The sequence below is a fragment of the Bos javanicus genome, chromosome 11, assembly GCF_032452875.1.
Source record: "Bos javanicus breed banteng chromosome 11, ARS-OSU_banteng_1.0, whole genome shotgun sequence".
NCBI lineage: Eukaryota > Metazoa > Chordata > Mammalia > Artiodactyla > Bovidae > Bos > Bos javanicus.
Window position 1 is genome coordinate 7527616 of NC_083878.1, and position 22459 is coordinate 7550074.

Below are 22459 nucleotides of genomic sequence, written 5' to 3' on the forward strand. Positions count from 1 at the left end.
CCATAGGGTTTTTCTTTGTATCATGTATTTCCCTACTCAAGTTTAAAATTTCTTTTCTCAGGCTTCCCATTTTTTAAATTTGTTTCCGGTGTGATTGTCATTACTCATGCAACATTTTTATCATGGCAGTATTAATGTTTCTGTCAGATGAATCTAACATCTCTGCCATTATGATGGTATCTTTTTAAAAATTATTATTATTCAGCTTGCCATCTTCTTGGTTCCTGGTATGATGAATGACTTCCTGTTGGAACACAGGCATTTGGGGTATTATGAGACCAAAGGTCTTATTTATACCTTCTGTTTTAGGTGGCTTCTTATGGCACCACTCTGGTGGGGGTATGATGGGGAAGGGCTACCTTATCATTACTGCCAGGTAGGCGTAGATTTTCAAGTTCCCCACTTCGTTTCCATTGCCCACTGAGGGTCTGCTCATCACTGCTGCATGGCCATGGGAGTCCCTGGTCCTCACTAGGTCTACACTGATACTATTTATTTTTAGAGTTAAATTCTCTTATTTGCTCTTTGTCCATTAGAATTATCATGCAGTAATAGCAGCTTGTTGATGTGTCTGATCAAAATGGTATTTTCTCACTGTTTCTGTTGCATGTTGCAATTTTATTTTAAGAAATGTATATTTGATTGCTATGTGAATTAATATACCTACATAGGGATACTTTTGTGACCCTATGGCCCACCAGGCTCCTTTGTCCATGGGATTTCCCAGGCAACAATACTGGAGTGAGTTGCCATTTCCTTCTCCAGGGGATCTTCCCAACCCAGGGATCAAACCTGCGTCTCCTGAGTCTCTTGCATTGGCAGGCAGATTCTTTACCACTGTGCCACCTGGGACGTCCCCATAATTCCTGTATAACCCAAATTTTGTCCCTGTGTTTTCCTGAACAGGATTCCATCTGTATCACAAGCTTCCCACCATAGTGCCTGAGAGCTGCCTGCTCATCATGGTGGGAATTCTGCTAGGGGGGATTATCTTTGGAGTGGATGAGAAGTCCCCCCCGGCCATGAAGACTGATGTGTTTTTCTTGTACCTCCTCCCGCCCATCGTGCTGGACGCGGGCTATTTCATGCCCACCCGCCCATTCTTTGAGAACATTGGCACCATCTTCTGGTACGCTGTGGTCGGCACACTCTGGAATTCCATTGGCATTGGGGTGTCGCTGTTCGGGATCTGCCAGATCGAAGCCTTTGGCCTGAGTGACATCACTTTGCTCCAGAATCTCCTCTTCGGCAGCTTAATCTCGGCTGTGGACCCTGTGGCCGTGCTTGCCGTCTTTGAGAACATCCATGTCAACGAGCAGCTCTACATCCTGGTCTTTGGAGAGTCCCTGCTGAACGATGCCGTGACAGTGGTGAGTAACAAGCTCCTGCAGTGTCGCTCCACCAGGCAGAGGCCCCACCTACTGGTCCTGTGCACAGAGTGGGCATCTGAATGGTCCCCAGCCCTAGTGCTGGGAAGGGCCCCTTGCTTGGTTCCAGACTCTGTTCTCACTGTCTTAAAATTCTCAATACCTTTATTATTTGTTATTTATTCATGGACTTCCCGGGTGGCTCAGTGGTAAAGAATTTGCCTGCCAATGCAGGAGACACAGGTTTGATCCCTGGGTCAGGAAGATCCTCTGGAGAAGGGAATGGCAACCCACTCCAGTACTCTTGCCTGGAGAATCCCATGAATCCTCCCACCAGGAGGATCCTGGTGGGCTACAGTCCATGGGGTCTCAAAGAGTTGGACACGACTGAGTGACTAAACAACAATAGCAACAACAACGATTTATTTGTGATTATATAAAGGCACCTCATCTTCATTTGCCTGGATCACACCAGCTGTGTGGCTCATCCTGTTTGCACAGCTTCGCTGCTGCCAGAGGAGCTTCACCATGACTATGAGCTGTGTATACTGGGGTTTCTCACTGGAAGTTTCAGCAACAATGGTCTTTGATCATAATTCAAAGGACTCAAGAGTGGGTAGCCATTCTCTTCTCTAGGGGATCTTCCCAACCCAAGGGCTGAACCTGGGTCTCCTCCATCACAGGAAGATTCTTTACCATCTGAGCCACCAGAGAAGCCTGTGACATGTGTTGTACAAGTGAAATGGTCAAGCCCTCTGAGTGCCGCTCTCCATCTGTGGATGCTGTGTTTTTTATTTCCTGATTTGAAGCAAAGTTTTTATTACCCAACTCATTTCCTTTTCCTACTCAGCTGGGAGACTTTGGGTCCTCATTTTTCCGTAGGTGGGTATTAATTCAGAAAATGCAAATTGTTTTTAATTCTCACTAATTGATACATAATTAGAGTCAGAGGCTCTTATGAGCTTAATGTGAGCAGAATTGACCTGCTTCCCGAGCTCAGGCAAGAAGCCTCTTTCCTCACCCACACAGCTGCACAGAGCTCCGCCACCAGTCAGGGACACTCAGGTGACCTTGGGTATGCTAACCAGTCAGTGAATGTTGGTGATGCTGTTTTATGTTAGCCAGGGTTCTGTAGCAGAGATGGTGATAGGATCATAGTCAGTAACCTTTTGTGAATGTATATCTTGTGTCCAGAGTTTTTATAGCAGCCTATGAAATAGGTATTCTTCCCATTTTGCAGATAGGAAAATTGAGGGAAATATTAAGTAAAGTGTATTTAAGTAACTTAAGTAGGTTATTTTACCCCCTCTGTTAGTTCCTATCATTAAAATGGCATTCTTGATTTGTTTAAAAGTTCACATAGATTACAAGGAAAGAAAATCAGTTCCCTTCAGTTTTATTGTGTACCTGGAAAGAGTCCCTCCATCTGAGTTGGACAGAGGGTCTTTTAAATAATATCTTTTCTAGTATGTTTGAGCTTCCCAGGTGGTAGAGTGGCCAGTAGTCCGCCAGCAATGCAGGAAACACAGGTTCGATCCCTGGGTCGGCAAGATCCTCTGAAAAAGGAAATGACAACTTACTCCAGTGTTCTTGCCTGGGAAATCCCATGGACAGAGAGGAACCTGGTGGGCTACAGTCCATGGGGTCGCAAAGAGCTGGACACGACTGAGCGTGTGCGTGCGCACACACACACGCACACAATATTTAGTATCCTGTGTGTAGGTCATGGGGCATCGGCTCTTCAAAGATAGGTTACTGTGATCAGCTTCAGAAGCAAACCGAGACTATCTTTTTAATAATTCAGTTAAAGTTTACAATAATATGACATCCAAAATAAAAGTTAGGATAGAAACCAACATTGTTCTCTGTTAACCTGTATTCACACCCTTGACCTGAATAAAATATCACCTTTAAGGCTATTCATTAACTCTGTGTGGATATTATTATGTAAAAATAATTTTCTGTTAAGGAAACCCCATTTTTAGAATGTTGTTCAGTTGTTAAGTCATGTCTGACTCTTTTGACCCAGTGACTGCAGCATACCAGGCTTCCCCGTGTCTCACTGTCTCCCAGAGTTTGCTCAAATTCATGTCCATTGAGTTGGTGATGCTGTCTAACCATCTCATAATTTTTAGAATAGCTGAGAGCTATTTTGAGACAGTGAAGTCACCTCATTCAAGTAACAAAATCCACTTCATTTATTCCATTATTCATTAATAGTGGTTAGTCATTCACTCACCAGTATTAAATTTTAAGTGGGAAACTGCCCTAATGATGAAGATGTTTTATGCTGTTGCTAAGTCACTTCAGTCGTGTCCGACTCTGTGCGACCCATAGACGGCAGCCCACCAGGCTTCCCGTCCCTGGGATTCTCCAGGCAAGAACACTGGAGTGGGTTGCCGTTTCCTTCTCCAATGCATGAAAGTGAAAAGTGAAAGTGAAGTCGCTCAGTCGTGTCCAACTCTAGCGACCCCATGGACTGCAGCCTACCAGGCTCCTCCGTCCATGGGATTTTCTAGGCAAAAGTACTGGAGTGGGGTGCCATTGCCTTCTCCGGAAGATGTTTTATAACTCATTCTAATTTCTGGAGGCATCACGTTTTCCTTGCTGACTGATGTTCGATGTATACACTGTTACCAGGGAGACTGGAAATTTTAGTTGACAATCTTGGGTCTATTTAGTGTATAGAAAACCTCACCAAGAGATAATAGTATCCTGATGCATTACTTTTAGGAATAGGGGAGCATCATCAGGTCTGTTTCAGGATGACCTGCCACTTCTTTACACTGCTGTCCCTTCTCTTTTGAGATTTCACATTCAGTCACCTCAGTGGTCCAGTCTTTGAGTGTGTCAAGAATCAGACCTCATGGAGCTCCAGGCTGGGCTCCCTGTGTTATTCAGCAGCTTCCCACTAGCTTTCTATTTTACACATGATAGTGATACAGATCTATACTACTTTCTCTCTTTCCTTCCTCCACTGTGTCCACAAGTATGTTCTCTAGATTCCATAAATATGTGCTAATATGATCTAGAGGAGTTGGGATTGGGGGAGGGAAGGGAGGCTGAAGAGGGAGGTGATATATGTGTAATTGTGGCTGATTTGCGTTTTTCTATTGTAGAAACCATCACAGCATTGTAAAGCAGTTTTCCTCTGATTAAATAATAAAAAAAAAAGTATCAGATCTCACACAGATATAGAGAATGGATTTGTGAACACAGCAGGAGAAGAAGGTGGGCTGGCTGAATAGTAGGTTGAATTAACCAGGTATTAGGAACAATTAGAAAATGATGTACAAAATTACAATTTTGCATCCCAGTCAGGTATCCTTAAAGAATTGAGGCAGAGATGTTGGGGGCTTTCCAGGTGGCTCAGTAGTAGAGAACCCACCTGCTAATGCAGGAGATGTGGGTTCGATCCCTGGGTGGGGAAGATCCTCTGGGGCAGGAAATGGCAACCCACTCCAGTGTTCTTGCCTTGGAAATCCCATGGACAGAGGAGTCTGGTGGGCTACAGTGCATGAGATCACAAAGAGTCGGACATGACTGAGCACAAGGAATGACTCAAAACAGAACATATCAAATGTTAATATATACAAGTATTTTTAAAATAATAACAATGAATAGAAACATTTGAAAGTACCCAGTTTTCACATTAGCCCATCTCAGAATTGAGCAAACAGGCACTCTTGGCTTTTCAGTTTTCTAAAAATACAGTTGTCAAGTTGAGGTCAGCTTTGCACAGACCAGCTAGAGACATAATTGTAGCCACATATGTAATATGTATACATATACTGTATATAAATTATAGCTTCAAAAGCACCTTTCTGTATAGATTCCTTTGTGGTAAAATGAAAAGATTTAACTGGAATGCACTCACCATGGGGTTATGGCTGGTTGTACCTAAAAGAATTTTATCTTGTGCTGATCGCTAGGTATCAGGTTCAGTGTACAACAGGCAGGAGGTTATGGAAAGCTCTCTCGTTGTCAAGGTAATGTCTCTACCTAAGATACTTTCTCCTAACGTGGTCCAGCATCCGAGGAAGTTGAATGATCAAACAGGAGCTTCTGCCAGCTCACTGAACGTGGGGAGCCCGTGACTCAGCCATACACTTTGGGAAACCTACAGGGATATGAAATACAGAATATGCATTAAATAGCGTGATGGATGGGGCTGCCAGGAGAATCGCTTGGGGAAGTTTAGGGTGTTGCCAGTGAGTTGATCCTTAGGAATGAGCACCTGACTTCCTTTGGAGACATCTTCGGTGTCTAGATGGGGTGGGGTGGGGAGATGAGATTGAAAGAGGAGAAGTCACAAGTTCTTTGCACAAGGAAGTTCTCATTCCTCAGAGAAAATGAGGTCAGCATTTGAGAGACAGCACCAACAACACAGGAAGCTTCGTCTCCAGATGCTGAATGCTTTGGGGGGTCACCTGCGATGCAGGAGGGCAGAGGGAAAGACGATTTGCAAGGACTGTTGGAGTCCAGAAAGGCCAGAGGGGAACAGCAGCTTCAGCTGAGCCATGGGAGACAGATAAAGTTTCCCCTGGTTTGCAGGCTGGGTTTCAGCCAAGAGAAGCCAGGGGCAGGGGTGCATAATTACACTGTGCTTTGTGGAGCAGTAATGAGACCCTGTCCGAGACTGCAGGTGTTATAATGCATTTTTAAAAAATGCATCAGGTGGGGACTTCCCTGGTGGTCCGGTGGTTACGATCCCACTCTTCCAATTCAGGGGCACAAGTTCGATACCTGGTTAGGGAACTAAGATCCCACATGCTGCCATGGTGCAGACAAAAATAGAAATGCATCAGACATATTCAGCCTTCTTCCCAGAGTCAGGCAGCCAACGATTTTAAATTGGAGAGTGAGGAATGGAACAATGCTCAGTCGTGTCCGATTCTTTGCAACCCCATGGGCTGTAGCCCACCAGGCCCCTCTGTCCATGGGATTCTCCAGAAAAGAATACTGGAGTGGGTTGCAGTTTCCTTCTCCAGCCAATCTTCCTGACCCAGGGATCAAACTCAGGTCCGCAGCATTGCAGGCGGATTCTTTACCATCTGAGCCACCAGGGAAACCCGAGAAATGGAATAGCAGTATTTAAAGGAAGTGAGTCTTGTGGTGGCTCCAGGAAGCACTGCACAAATGAGTGATGCAGTTTGCTTGTGCAGGCTGGCAGCAGGGCAGAGGAAGCCATGGCGCCTGGGGACAGACCCCAGAGCCTGAGTGGCCTGGGGTGGGGGGGCTGTCCATGCAGAGCTGGCACCTGGGAAAGCTGTCCCTCACCCCGGGCAGCAGGTGACCGTCAGCTTCTGGCCTGGTTGTTTAGAAGCAATGGATAAATACAGCGCATCTCCAATCCACTCTCAGGAAGCAATCATGGTGTGTTGATGTGGATGAAACCTGATGTGTGGCAGGCTCTGGGTGATAGTAGGAAGCAGCAAGACTTGAAGCCAGTTCCTTCCTGGAAAAGGATAATCTTTCAGGATATTTAAGTCCTTGGGTTTGTAAGTTGCTTGTTTCTTCTCTTGTGTGCATGCTTGGCTGCTCAGTTGTATCTGACTCTTTGCAACACTATGAGCTATAGCCTGCCAGGCTCCTCTGTCCATGGGATTTCCCAGGCAAGAATACTGGGGTGGGTTGCCATTTCCTTCTCCAGGGAATCTTCCCAGATCAGGGATAGAATCTGTGTTTCCTGCATTGGCAGGTGGATTCTTTACCACTGAGCCACCAGGGAAATCCCTATGATGGCATAAGAAAGAGGAAAAGTTCCCTGAAACCTGTAAAGTGTAGGCTATAAAGGACCTTAAATGAGGAGGAAAAGAGTGAGATGGCTATTTGCTGGGATACACCCTGATTAGAAGAGTCTCTGCCTCATTCTCGTGGTTAAAATTGAAGAACTGACCCAGAGGTGGGATACCTGGATTCTGGTATCACCTCTGGTATTTTGACTGCCTGTGGATAAGTGGGTTTAATTCTGAGTTTCTCAGAAACCCAGGGAAGGTGTCACATGGACTGTACCCTTAAGGTCTTTGCCCCCATGTCCCATCAGCTGACTTTCCTGGAGATTCTGGCTGCAAACATCACAACGAAAAGAAGCAGAGCATGTGCCCGTCTGTATGTCACTTGCTGGTTTTGTGGAAAAAAAAACAAAACAAAAACAAATGTTCAGGAGTGAGGCATTGTTTCCAGTGCCGTGTGCTCAGTGATCCTTAGAAACATGTTTGAAAACAGGTGTGAATGCCTGTTATTTCGGAATACTTAATTAAACTATGTGAAAGACTGTAGATTTTTCAGAAACTGAGCACCAGTGTAGTCCCATCACTTCGGAAGGACAGATGTGTATGAAGTTACAGCACACACACACGCACATGCAGTGGTTGCTGCCTCTTTAAGAAAACCTGATCAGGTCTTGTGTTTCCTAAGAGGTATGTGGGTGGGCGGGGCAGGGAGGCAGGGACCAAGGGAGGACCTCAGTGACAGAGCGGGAGGATGTCTTCAGGGAAGAGACCACTATGGATGGGCAGACTGACCCCCCAAGGGGGCCTTGAAAGGTCACTGAATTCACAGCCGACACCCACAAGCTTTCTCTGTGACACAGTCCTCATCGGGCATTGGGAACACAAGCAGGGCGTGTTGAAGGGTGACCAAATCTTTTAAAATAATCTTTTAGGGTCTAAAAAATAATGTTTTAGGAGTAAGTCATATAAATAATTTTGAAGTCTCCTCTCTCTTACGTCTGAAAATAGATTTCCTGATGACACGCTTTCATCAACACTTTTTGTTTAAAGCTATTGAATGCCCGGGTTTCCCAGGTGGCTTGGTGATAAAGAATCCACCTGCCAAAGCAGGAAATGTGGGTTTGATCCCTGGGACAGGAATATTCCCTGGAGAAAGAAATGGCAACCCACTCCCGTATGCTTGCCTGGAGAATTCTATGGGCAGAGGAGCCTGGTGGGCTACAGTCTGTGGGGTCGCAGAGTGGGATGTGACTTAGCAACTAAACACAATTAAATGTACTGTTAAAATGTGAGATAAAGAGATGCCCAGTCGCTCCCACTTGCCGTCCACTTTGGAGCACAGAAGATACGCCCTTATTAGGAGGCAGGGGCTGCGTGGATGATGGGGAAGTTGGCAGGTCCTGACCTCCCTCTGTGTCTCCCACAGGTCCTGTACAACCTGTTCAAGTCTTTCTGCCAGATGAAGACCATTGAGACCGTTGACGTGTTTGCTGGCATCGCGAACTTCTTTGTCGTGGGGATCGGTGGGGTGCTGATCGGCATCTTCCTGGGCTTTATAGCGGCGTTTACCACGCGCTTCACACACAACATCCGCGTGATCGAGCCGCTCTTCGTCTTCCTGTACAGCTATTTGTCCTACATCACGGCCGAGATGTTCCATCTCTCAGGCATCATGGCGTAAGTATTTGACTCATGCACACGATGGCATTTCGTGGAATTCATGTGTTCTAAGCTATGTTTTACACGTTATGTAAAAAGAGTAGATGCTCTTGAATTCTTTTAAGAAAAAATTAAAAGTAGATTTTGCTTACTTTTTGCGTCAAAGAAATGAAAGTATGGGTCAGCCAGATTTGTACTAAAGTAATCTAGTGCTGACATGGAACAGTACTTACAAGTGACCTCTTGGGTCTCATGAAATATGACGAGAAAGTGTTGGGGCGGATGGTGAGGCACCAAGAATTTTCTGAGTCTGATGACCATTTAGTGTTGCCCAGGTCAGCTTACTCCAACAAGGTTGTTTTCCAAGCTGAGTCTGGAGTTCTGCAATTGCTTCTGTATATTCATTTGAACAACATTAGTAGTAGAAAACCTTCACTCTGTGTGATATATTCGATTTGAGGTTATAGCTTTACATCATTCAAAGCAAAACTCAATGCATAAAGCACACCATCCTGGCCTTTGAGCTGAAAGAAGTATGGTTATAAAGCAAGAGTGGATAGTTAGTTATCCACTATCCACTAGTGTGTCACCCACTAACTGATTCAGAAGGATGTTTCCAAAAAGCTCTACAAGTAGCTGAAGAATGGTTACATTTGGGTCCAATGTTAGCCTATTAGGAGGGTCACTTTGACAGAGTTTACTTGTTGGGCGTGGGTGTTTTGCAGCTTCCAAAAATAAACCTATTATATTATGGCCATAACTTGTAGAGGGCCAGTGTGAAATGCTTTGTAATAGAATGCCTTTAAAGGTTTTAATTTTGACGAATATTTATTTACAGCTTAATACACGCCAGGTTCTCTACTGGGGTCTGCTATCCACGTTTAGGGTTTGTGTTGTAAACGTGGGTCTAGTTCTTCTTGGAGCTTTCTTTTGCAGTCTGATTCCGGTGATGCTTTGAATATGGACTCTTTATTTTCTGCCCCATCACCACTTTTGTAGCAGAAGCAGTGAGGTTCGTCTCTCTCCACAAGGAGAGCGGCACCCACTGTAATGAAAGCCATGCATTAGGAAGGCATGTGATGGTCTGTATCCCAGGGAACCTAAATAAAGCACCAGTAACCAAAGGGGCAGCGTCTTCCTGGTGGCTATTCATGTCATTTGTATGACCTCCAGTGTCCTCACTGTTCTTTGACTCGTGTCATTGAAGGTGTCTGGTCAGCTGGTGACAAGGTCTCTGCAAAGATGACAGGGCTGGGACTTTGCATCTAGTTTCCCAGCAGTGTCCTTGCAATGGTTGGTGAAAGAACCTTTAACGTGTATAACCTATATATATGAATAGAGCCTGACCCTTGTTGTTTAGTCACTCAGTCGTGTCTGACTCTATTCCAACCTCATGGACCATAACCCACCAGGCTCCCCTGTCCAGGGGATTCTCCAGGCAAGAATACTGCAGTGGGTTGCCATTTCCTTCTCCAGGGCATATTCCCAGCCCAGGGATCGAACCTGCATCTCCTGCAATGGCAGGTGGATTGCTTACCACTGAGATACCAGGGAAGCTCTCATTTTGACCCTGGGCATATGTAAAAGTTCTAGAACATCCACGGAGCTATCTAGATATGCTTGTCAACTTTCCTGATGTTCAAAGCAGAAACTGGTATGGGAAGATCCTGAGTGTGAGGGGGACAGGTGAAGTGCTAACCGGGGTAGAGTCCTGGTACATCTCTGCTTAGCCGTGTCTGGGAGTTGGAGTCCACAGAACTCAGAAGGCTGGTGATGCCCCAGGTACCTGACCTTCTGCGAGGGTGGGATCAGCGCTGTACTTGCTCTGGGAACTAGGATCTTAGGGACAAATTAGGGCCACGTCATGCTTCCCAAGCGTTCAGGAGAGTTTTCAATTCAGACATTAAGAGTTAGCTAGTTTCTTATTTTCTAATTTTCTGGTACCTTCCTGCTCATTCTATGCTGGGATGAGTCGTTGAAATAGGGAAGGTGCATACTCGTGTATGTCTGTGTATCTGTGTTTCAGAGTGCATTTCCACTGCTCTGGAGCTAAGGTTAATGAAAAGTTTCTAGTCTCTTAAACATGAACGTTCACATTGCCATAGCATGGGACCCTCGAGTACTGTAGCTTTATTGCTGGGGATGGAGAAGGGACTCATAGCATTGATTTTAGAAATTCGTGCCTTTGTTCATGTGTTTTGAACTTTATGTTCAGAAAACTGCTCAGAGTTAATTCCCATTGTTCCTCTTACCCAAGGACACTAACAGATGCCTAATGTAATTCCTTAAATCAGATCCACAGGGATGTGAACTGAGCCGGGACTCAGTTCCCCCTTGTGAACATCACCCCTTTCTGGTCCTCACCTTGTACCTTTGTATTGCTTTGGGATCCAGCCAGTGGGATGCTGAAAACCCCCTGTCCCAAGGAGGGAATGCTTGGTTCCCATGGCAGCCAGCAGCCCGCAGGTCAATTACTGACTTCTTCTTGCTATGCTCTAAGAATTTCAGAAAATGTTCAAGTTCTCCTTTTGAGATGATGGCGGGCACCCAATATTCTTGTTTTGTTTTCATTGATTAATAATTCCTTAGTCTTTCTTCTTTAGAGGACATTTAAAATGCTTTTGGGCTTCCCTGGTGGCTTAGAAGGTAAAGAATCTGTCTGCAGTGCAGGAGACTTGGGTTCTGTCCCTGGGTGGGGAAGATCCAGTATGGCAACCCCCTCCAGTATTCTTGCCTGGAGAATCCCCATGGACAGAGGAGCCTGGCAGGTTACAGTCCATGGGGTCGCAGAGTCAGACATGACTAAGCGACTAAGCACAGCACACACAAAATATTTTTGATCTGTTGTTTCAGTGATTTTAGCAGCATTATTGCAAAGAAAGTAGGAAATGTTAATGGCCACTTCCATCTTATGAATATTCATTGAATATCCTGAATATTCATTGGAAGGACTTACGCTGAAGCTGAAATGGCCACCTGATGAGAAGAGTTCACTCACTGAAAAAGACCCTGATGCTGGGAAAGACTGAGGTCAGGAGGAGAAGGGGACGACAGAGGATGAGATGGTTGGGTGGCATCACTGACTCAATGGACATGGTTTTGAACAAACTCCAGGAGATAGTGAAGGGCAGGGAACCCTGGTGGGCTGCAGTCCATGCGGTTGCAAAGAGTCAGACATGACTTGCAACTGAACAACAACAAATCTTAGGAATGAGCAAACTGAGGCCCTGGTGGGCAAAATCCTTGGCTGTAGGGTGAGGCCTGGACCCCGCATCTACAGGTATCAGGCCCACCCAGGATGTGTCCAGTAAAATAAAAGTAAAAAATGAGCACCTCTCCATGCCATTTGTTTGTTTGCTTTTGGCTGTGCTGGGTTTTCATTGCGGTGGGAGCTTAGTTGCCCATGGCAGGTGGGATCTTAATTCCCCAACAAAGGATCAAGCCTGCATCTCCTGCACTGGAAGGCAGATTCTTAACCACTAGACCACCAGGGAAATCCTCTCCATGACATTTTAAAATGAGACTTTAACAAGAATTTCCAGAGTGATAGGCTCAGGGATGAAGTCAAGTGTTGGGCTGATGTCCCTGGACTGTGGCAGTCACTGCTGGGGTGTGAAGGTCATGTTCCCTTTCCTTCCTGTTTTCCTTTGTACGAGACGGTGATTGTCATCTACTGAAAACTTGGAAAACAATAAGAAACTGTGCTTTTGCTTGCCATGTTGCAGCTTCTCTCCTGGTTCCTCTTGGTGATGGTTTGCCCACCATCTCTTCAGGATACAATTATCTGGGCCTTCTCTGATGGCTCAGGGTAAAGAATCTGCCTGCCAATGCAGGAGACACAGGTTCCATCCCTGGTCTGGGAAGATCCCACAAGCCATGGTGCAGCTAAGCCCGTGCACCACAACTGTTGAGCCTGTGCTCTAGAGCCCGGGAGCCGCAACTACTGAAGGCTGTGTGTGCCTGGAGCTCCACAATGAAAGAAGCTGTCACAAGAGGCCTGCACACGGCTACTAGAGAGTAGCTCGTGCTCATCACAGCTAGAGAAAAGCCCACGCAGCAACAAAGACCCAGTGCAGTCAGAAAAAAATAATAAATAGATAAATATGCAAGGTAGACTCTCATTTCTAACATCATTAAGTCCAGATGAACAAAGAAACACTTGCTCTACAGAATATCAGCGATTATAAAGATCCAAAATGTAACCAGCAATGGCCTCTGGTATATAGGCTTATCTTGAAGTTTCCCAAAATACCTCACCCCTATGACCACTGCCCCAAAGAGCAGTCCCAGGGAAGGCCCTGGTGCACGTGGCATGGGCTGTGTCGTAAGAATGAGTAAGAACCCAGTTTTAACTTGGAGAGAAAATTCTTTAGACTTTGATGCTTGGAGTATTCATGAGCATGCTTTTGTAAGAGCCTCAGGGTCTAAAGGCTGCAGTTGCTGCAGATGAGGTGTCTCTTTTTCCAAGATCAGCACGGGGCATTTGTGACGGGAATTCCTCTGATGGGGGAGGTGGGGAGGGAGATGAAGTATTAAGAGGCTGTGAGCAAGGTTTTGTTTTGCTGGGTGAATCCCTGCCACACTGTAAACGCATTCGCAAAGACAGAGCATCCTGTTTACATCAATGCATTGAATCGAAGAAACCATTGAATCATGAAGAACCCACTGAATCTCAAAGAACAGTTGAGGGAAGGAGAGAGGGGACCATAACACAGGCTTCCATCTATGGCTCTGGGTCTCCTGCTCTGTTCACTGTGTCTTTGTACCTTATGTTGTCTTGGCAAATAAAAGCTTTATTTTGGGGGATGTTTTTGGTACCTTCAGTTATATCCTAGACTGATCCAAACAGACCTCGTTAAAATCTTAGGTTTTTTTTTTTTTTGATATTGAGCTTCATGAGCTGTTTGTATATTTTGGAGATTGACCCTTTGTCAGTTGCTTCATTTGCAAATGTCTTCTCCCATTCTGCGGAGAAGGCAGTGGCACCCCACTCCAATACTCTTGCCTGGAAAATCCCATGGTCGGAGGGGCCTGGTGGGCTGCCATCTATGGGGTCGCTAGGAGTCGGACATGACTGAGCGACTTCACTTTCACTTTTTGCTTTCACGCATTGGAGAAGAAAATGGCAACCCACTCTAGTGTTCTTGCCTGGAGAGTCCCCGGGGATGGTGGAGTCAGGTGGGCTGCAGTCTCTGGGGTCGCACAGAGTCGGACACGACTGAAGTGACTTAGCAGTCTCCCATTCTGAGGGTTTTTTGTCTCATTTATGGTTTTCTTTGCTATGTGAAAACTTTTAAGTTTAATTGGGTCCAATTTGTTTATTTTTGTTTGTATTTTCATTACTCTAGGAGGTGGGTCAGAAAAAGATCTTGCAGTGATCTATGTCAGAGAGTGTTCTTCCTGTTTTTCCTCTAAGAATTTTATATTATCCAGTCTTACATTTAGATCTTTAATCCATTTTGAGTTTATTTTTGTGTATGGTATAAGGGAGTGTTCTAATTTCATTCTTTTACATGTAACTGTTCAGTTTTCCCAGCACCACTTATTGAAGAGGCTGTCTGTTCCACTGTATATTCTTGCCCCTTTGTCATAGATTAGATGACTATACTCCGATTAAAAAAGGAATACATATATAAGTATATAACTGAGTCAGTTTGCTATAACCAGAAACATTGTAAATCAACTTCAATTAAAAATATAAATTAAAAAAAAATCTTCTATTACCACCTCTATCACTGAATGGAGTGGAGGAGTGGGGGAGGGGAGGAAGACAGTAGAAAGAGGCAGGAAATTCGTTAAATAATAGAGAAACAAATCATATCTCCCCTAATTTTCTGACCCTGTTCAATAAAAAAAGTGAAAAAGAAACAAACAAAACTGCATTATTATTTTTTAATGGTGACTCACCTACCTTTTGTTTTATTTTGTATAATTTTCCCTCACCTACATGGCAAAACTAGAAAATGCAGGGAGGAATTTGAAATTATAACCTGCTTTTTTCTAACTTTCCTGAGATGTGAAGGGCACACGTCACTGTATAAATGTAAGGTATAAAATGTGATGATTAGATAATAGGTGTGTATTGCAGAATGGTCACCACCATGAAATTAAGAGGCACATTCATCGCCTCACATAGTTCCCCATCCTGTGTGTGTGTCGTGAGGACTTCCAAGTGCACCATGCAGCACCATTAACTGCCCGAATGTACCATCCTGTGCAGGATGGCCCAGTCACCACATGGCCCCTTGGATCCCAGAAGTTCTTATCTTATAACTGGAAATGTGTAGCCTGTGATCCATTTTCCCCCTTTCCCCTCGCACCCTCTCCAAACCTCTGGCAACCACCAACTGACACTGTTTCTGTGACTTTGCTCTTTTTTTTTTTTTAAGATTCTAGATGTGAGTGAAATAATATTCTATTTGCCTAAAGTGCGTAAATTCACCCCAAATACTGTTTTTTATTTTTAAAAAATGGCAAAAGGAGAAGGGAGCATCAGAGGATGATATAGTTAGATAGCATTGCTGATTCAGTGGCCATGAACTTGATCAAACACTTGGAGACAGGGGGATAGAGGAGCCTGGGGTGGTACCGTCCATGGGGTCGCAAAGAGTTGGACACGACTTAGCGACTGAGCAACAACAGAAACAGCAAAGTGTAAGTGATTTGGGAAATTATTTTCACTTGTTTTGATGGTTTAGACTTTTAATGAACTCATTCCAGCTGGCGAGCTCCAGCGTTTGCTTGGCTTTTTTTGGAGGAGGAAGAAAACTGGTGGGTTGTCACTGTTTTTTCCCTTGGGTGTTGTCCAGTACTATGGTCATCGGCCAAATGTGGCTTTTGAGCACTTAAAATGTAGTCATTCTAACTTGAGGTGGGCTCTAAGTATAAAATATACACCAGATTTTTAAGATTTAGTCGAAAGAGACTGTAGAGTATCTCATTAATGCTTTTTATATTGCTTATTTGCATGTTGAAATGAAAATGTGTTAGATCTGTTGGATTAAATAAATACATTATGAAAGTTGCCTTCACTGGTTTATTTTTATGTTTTTAACCGTGACCACTAGGAAATTGAAGATTACTTATGTTGCTTGTATCCCATCTCTGTTAGCTTTGTTGCATAGCATTCATTTATTTTATTTTTTTTGCGTTTAGAGATTTTATTACATATTCTTTTTAAAATGTATTTATTTATTTTAAATGGAAGATAATTACTTTACAATACTGTGATGGTTTTGGCCATACATCAGTATGAGTCAGCCATAGGCATATACGGGCTTCCTTGGTGGCTCAGCTGGTAAAGAATATGCCTGCTATGTGGGAGACCTGGGTTTGATCCCTGGGTTGGGAAGATCCCTGGAGAAGGGAAAGGCTACTCACTCTAGTATTCTGACCTGGAGAACTCCATGGACTGTATGGTCCATGGAGTCACAAAGAGTCAGACACAACTAAACGACTTTGACAAGGCATACGTGTGTCCCTCCATCTGCAGCACAGGAGACACAGAGGTACAGGGCAGACTTTTGGATTCAGTGGGAGGAGGAGAGGTGGGGTGATTTGAGAGAATGGCACTGGAACATATACATTACCAGTGTTAGCTTTGCTACTTGGATATTTAAAGATTTGTTGAAACGTGTTTTCTTCCCTTTGATAAAGTAAAAGAAAAAAAAATGAGGGTGTGAAAAAAATGGGAAAAATAGAGCTGATGTGCAATTTCTCCATCAATGGGAACAGTGTGGTTTATAAAGAACCTTTCTTTCAGAACAGGGAGATCAGAAAGGAAGGGGAAGATCACTGAAGGGAGAGTGGAGGGGTCTTCTGAGGCAGCTTGAGATTATTAAGAAGTCAAATTTAAGCCACCATAAAAAATGAAAACTGCTGCCCCAAACCTGCATTTAGGGGTTTTGCTATGCTGTTGTTCAGTCGCTCAGTCATGTCCGACTCTTTGGACCTCGTGGACTACAGCACACCAGGCTCCCCCGTCCTTCGCTACTAGAGAAGAGAATGGCAGACCACCCTAGCATTCATGCCTCAAGAACCCCGTGAACGGTATGAGGAGGGGTTTTGATATAAAGACCTTCAACATCTGGCTCAGTGGTGGGATTCTCTCTGAGGAAAAGTTGTCATTCCTACAAGCATGGGCTTCCCAGGTAGCCCAGTGGTAAAGAATATACTTGCTAATGCAGAAGACATAATGAGACCCAGGTTTGATCCCTGGGTTGAAAAGATCCCCTGGAGGAGGGTAAGGCAACCTACCTCCTACCTCCAGTCTGGAAAATTCCATGGACAGAGGAGCCTGGGGGGCAATAGTCCATGGGGTTGCAAAAGAGTCAGACACAACTGAGCATGCACACACACACACACACACACAAAATACAGGGATGAACAAAATCCTTGTAAAACAGATTCCCTATGTTTGGAGATTTCATATTTTTTATGAACTAAAATTGCAAACTTATCCAATATGTAATATTCAGAATAATACATTTTCTCACCCCATTTTCTTAGAGGTAAAACAACCCTTCAAGCACTATTTTAATCTCTCTTTTTGTCTGTGTTTGTTCTGCAGACTAAGATCAATAGCAACTATATATTTTGGTCTGTATGGGAAATGCAATTTACTTATGCAGTCCGTGAAATTTCAATTATATGAGTCCTATGTGGTTCAATTACACAGTTTGTAATTAGGTGTTTTAAGGTATGTTAAGAATGCAAGAAATAGTATATGGGGTATTTCATAGTAGTAGTTAAAAAACAGAAAACAAAAATTTAAAATAGCTGCCGTAATAAATGCTCCCAGAGAGCATTTTCTTTTGTGAACAATATTTTACAGATTTCTATTTAAGTCCAAATGAATAAAGCGATATAATTTGGGACCTTTCTCATCCAAGGTTTGTGGTGGCTTCTGAAGTGGGTCATTTTCAAGGAGTCTTATTCCAGGTAGACTCAAAAAAGATTTGATTTTGGTGGAGGCAAAAACAAAACAAAAAAACCTAAGTAAAATAAAGTACCCCATTGTTGCGGATGATCAGGGATCGATTTTTAAAGCTACTCAGTCTCTCCCCGTCTCCTAAAATGTTTTTGGAATCTTGTGTTTTAGTTGTGCTGAAGGAAAAATAATTTTAGTTTATATGAAACACAAACAGAAAAGTTAAATTTCTGAGGAAGAATCGGTACCATGTTATAGTCAAGCCAATAACTGCTGTATTTAAGCAGCTTGTGAAAACCCATTCATTACCTTCTCAGAATGACATTTACCTAAAAGACCGACTGTGGGTAATTTTTTGGTTATTCTTTAGGACCAGTCCGCCACTGCTCTTCTCAGTGAGTGCAGCTAATCGAGAGAGTTTTAGGCTGGGTTGAGAATTCTTAGACAGGAAAATATCTAGTGTTTTCCTGGTAAATTTAAGTTTCATGAAACAGTAACAGTTTGTTGAATTAAGAACTCTTTCCCTGAGATCTATTGGATGGATATTTTCGCATAGTGAAAGGAAAGTTTGCCATAGTGAAAGAGTAGAGGACAGAGGAGCCTGGCGTGCTGCAGTCCATGGTGTCACCAACAGTCGGACATGACTGAATGACCTAACAATTTTACCACAACTGGATAATACTGATTGTGCCATCCCTTTGCTTTTCCAACTGTTTCTTGTCTTGTCTTTACCTGAAAATGATTATATTGCTTCAGGTCTATGCTTCATGGAAATTGTAGAAAATAACTTGATTTGTTGATCAAGTCATCACTGGATGGCTCTTGGTCTAGAGCTTAACAAATTTATTTTTTTTTCTGGCTGTGCTGAGTCTTCTTGCATGGGCTTTCTCTAGTTCTGCGATCGGGGACGCCTCTAGTTGTGCACAAGCTTCTCGTTGCGGTGGCTTCTCTTGTTGCAGAGCACGGGCTCCAGGGCACACAGGCTTCAGTGGCTGGGATTCCCAGGCTCTAGAGCACATGCTCAGTAGTTGTGGTGCATGGGCTTAGTTGCCCCGAGGCATTTGGGATCTTCCCTGATCAGAGATCAAATCCGCATCTCCCGCATTAGCAGGTGAATTCTTTCCCACTGAGCTACCAGGGAAGCCCTAGAGCTTACAATTTAAAGTTGCATTTTCCTCTTTCAAACTCTCGAGTCTGAGACTTGCTATAAGTCTATGTAGGCCAAGGTGCAAAATAAGGTTATAGTCAGAAATGTAAATATGATATAATTGCTGAGAAATAATTCCCATTTCTGTTTTCAGAAAACTCATAGTGAAACGCAGTGTACAGGGACCACTCACTTCACACTTTTGACTATGACAGGTTTGAACACATGATTAAAGTCACATTTTCATTCCTTTCACGAGAGCGTTAGAGCAGGGAATTCAGCTATGGGTGCAGATCCAGCTTCCAAAACCAGTTGTTGTTTACTTGCTAAGTCATGTCTGACTCTTTGAAAGCCCACAGACCTCAGCCTACCAGGCTCCTTTATTCATGGGATTTCCCAGGCAAGAATACTGGAGTGGGTTGCCATTTTCTCCTCCAGGGATCTTCCCGACCCAGGGATCAAACCTGTGTCTCCTGCATTGGCAGGCAGATTCTTTACTGCTGAGCCATCAAAGAAACTCTGTAAGCAGGAGCCCAGCTGAAATAATAGAAGGAGGCTCTGGGTTAGTAAAGTGAAAGTGTTAGTTACTAAGTCTTGTCTGACTCTTTGCAACGCTATGGACTGTAGCCCACCGGGCTCCTCTGTCCGTGGAATTCTCCAGGCAAGAATACTGGAGTGGGTTGTCATTCCCTACTCCAGGGGATCTTCCCTGACCCAGGGATTCAACCTGGGTCTCTCGCACATGCAGAGAGATTTTTTACCTTTTGAGCTATCAGGCAAACTCCAAATCAAACCAGATTCCACCATAAAGGGGGAATGTATTGGCTCATGTAAATAAATTCTTGTAGGTCTGGCCTTGGTGTGATGGTAACAGGACTCCAGGTCACCTGGCCACCTGGACCTTCTTTCTCTTTCAGTTTTGTCTTTCTCCGTGTGATGACTACCTTCTCATCAAACAAAGGTCACAGATACATTGGGCTTTCTGTCTCTAAAACCTCGTCCCTATCAACAGAGATCTACCCTGCCAGCCCCAGGCAGAAGAAATTGTGAAGGAAGGACTGTGATTGGCCCAGGGATTTAGAGAACTGTGATTGCATCAGCCTGTGTCTCATGACCAGCTGACGGGATGGTCATGAGACACAGGCTGATACAATCACAGTTCTCCAAATCCCTGGGCCAATCACAGTCCTTCCTTCACAATTTCTTCTGCCTGGGGCTGCCATCTATGGGGTCGCACAGGGTCGGACATGACTGAAGCGACTTAGCAGCAGCAGCAGCAGAAGCAAGCAGTGAGAGTAAACTCACTGGGAGAGATGGCCGTCTCCACCTGTGTCGATTATACGTCATTAAGGGAAAGTCGATCCTTGATAATAAAACATATAAATAATACAGTGGGGGTGGGGCTGGTGGTGCCGAGTTGAAGCCTCAGTGATGAAGAGAAGGGCATTCTGGGGAGAGAGAGAAGGCCCCCAGGTGAAGTGACCACCTACACGTAAGAACTGAGTCTAGGGTTGTAAGAGAGGTACATGCCTACTTTTCCTTTTTCTTGAAGGGCAGTTGATTTGCAATGCTGTGTTAGTTTCTGCTGTACAATGAAGTGACTCAGTTATACATATATGCATATTTCAGTTATATATATATTTCTTTTCAGATTCTTTTCCATTATGGTTTACTACAGGATATTGAATATAGTTCCCTGTGCTATACAGTCAGACCTTGTTATTTATCCATTCTATATATGATAGTTTGCATCTGGTAATCCCAAACTCTTCGTATGATCATCTGTAGATCCATCCATGTTTCTGCAGATGGCATTAGTTCATTCTTTTTTGTGGCTGAGCAGTATTCCATTATATATATGGACAACAGCTTATTTATCCATTCCTCTGTTGATGGACACTTAGGTTGCTTCCATATCTAAGCTATTTAGTAGTCCAGCTTAATCATATACAATAGGACCTGGCTGTTTATCCATCCTATATATAAAAGCTTGCATCTGCTAATCCCAAACACCCACTCTGTTCTTTCCCCACCCCCAGCAGATGCCTAGTCTTGGCCTATGTTGTTCTGTAGACACTCGGGAGCCTTTGGAAACTGTAAGCAGGGAGGTGACTCACTCTGTTTTTGCTCTCTAGTGGATCCATGATTGGAGAGCTTCTAAACCCTTTTACACCATCCCTCAGGACTGACAATGTTTGAATAGTCCTCTGCGTAAAATCAAAGCTGTGGCTTTTCTAGTAGTCATGTATGGATGTGAGAGATGGACCATAAAGAAGGCTGAGCACTGAAGAAGAACTGATGTTTTCAAATTGTGGTGCTGGAAAAAACTCTTGAGAGTCCCCTGGATTGCAAGGAGATCAAACCAATCAATCCTAAAGGAAATCAAACCTGAATACTCATTGGAAGGACTGATGCTGAAGCTGAAGCTCCAGTACATTGGCCACCTGATGTGAAGAGCCAACTCATTGGAAAAGACCCTGAAGCTGGGAAAGACTGAGGGCAGGAGGAGAAGGGGGCTGCAGAGGGTAAGATGGTTAGATAGCATCACTGACTCAATGGACATGAATTTGAGCAAACTCCAGGAGATAGTGACGGACAGGGGAGCCTGACGACTGAACAACAAGAACTGCGGTGGCAGCTGGAAGGCAGGGCTGCAGGCTTGCTGGATGCCTAGAGACGAGGAGTCTGTCCAGGCAGGAGCGTGGGAGTGTGTGTCCAGCAGCAGAGCGAAGGTGCCTGAATACTAGTCTAGGCAAGAGAAGGTGGGAATGTACACCCAGATGCAGATAATGAATATTGTGAGAAGGGAAGGGAAAACAGGTGGAAAAGCATAATTAAATCCACAGCAGTCCTCACATCTCGTTAGCCCTTGTTTTCACTCTACAATAGATCTTTAAATAACAGGATTCAAGTGTCAGCTCTTTTTCTCTTTCATTCTTCCTCATCTGAACCTTCTTCCTGGGCTCCCTTGGTTTCTTCAAACTTTGATGTATTTTGGAATCACCTGAGAAGGTTGCTATGGATACAGAATCCCAGGGCCCCACCAGAGATTCCGAGTCTATAGGTCTCAGATGGAGGTCTTGGTATTTGCATTTTTCCAAGGACTACTCAGAATCATGTGGTCTACAAACTACACTTTTAGAAATACTTCTCGGCTACTACTGTGATGAGCAGGAAGACTTCCAGAAGGTGGCAGCCTCCCATGAGGGTCTCAGTGCTTCCAGGTTAAGTCCTGGGAACACTCTGCCTATTCACTGGTGCAGGGTTGTCACATAGCAGCTGATTCTCACACCTGTCTACAACCCTCTCCCAATGTCCACCAGGTGTTCTCCAGCTGGAAAACTTGAATTCCATCATCGTGATCTTGGTCCAGTCTTCCTGTCACTCATGCCTTCATCAGCAGTCCTCAACTAGAGTCCGTGGACACTGTGGGTCCCTTGATGCCTTGTATTTAATATCATACTTTTGACAATGAGCTGTGGCCTCTTATGTGTTTTTGCACAAAATCATGATTGCTTTGTGTGTGTTAAGTTGCTGCAATCGTCTCTGACTCTCTGCGAGCCTATGGACCGTGGCCTGCCAGGCTCCTCTGTCCGTGGGATTTTCTAGGCAAGAATACTGG

At 44.3% G+C, this 22459-nt stretch overlaps 1 protein-coding gene across 1 annotated transcript in view; it reads left to right on the plus strand.

Annotated features, from left to right (window-relative positions):
• The window catches only part of SLC9A2 (solute carrier family 9 member A2), a 91312-nt gene that overhangs the window by 27588 nt on the left and 41265 nt on the right, over positions 1-22459 (plus strand). Inside the window, exons 2-3 of the mRNA XM_061431796.1 lie at positions 907-1370; positions 8529-8779. Coding sequence (XP_061287780.1) covers positions 907-1370; positions 8529-8779 — 715 coding nt within the window. The remainder of the gene's footprint in view (positions 1-906; positions 1371-8528; positions 8780-22459) is intronic.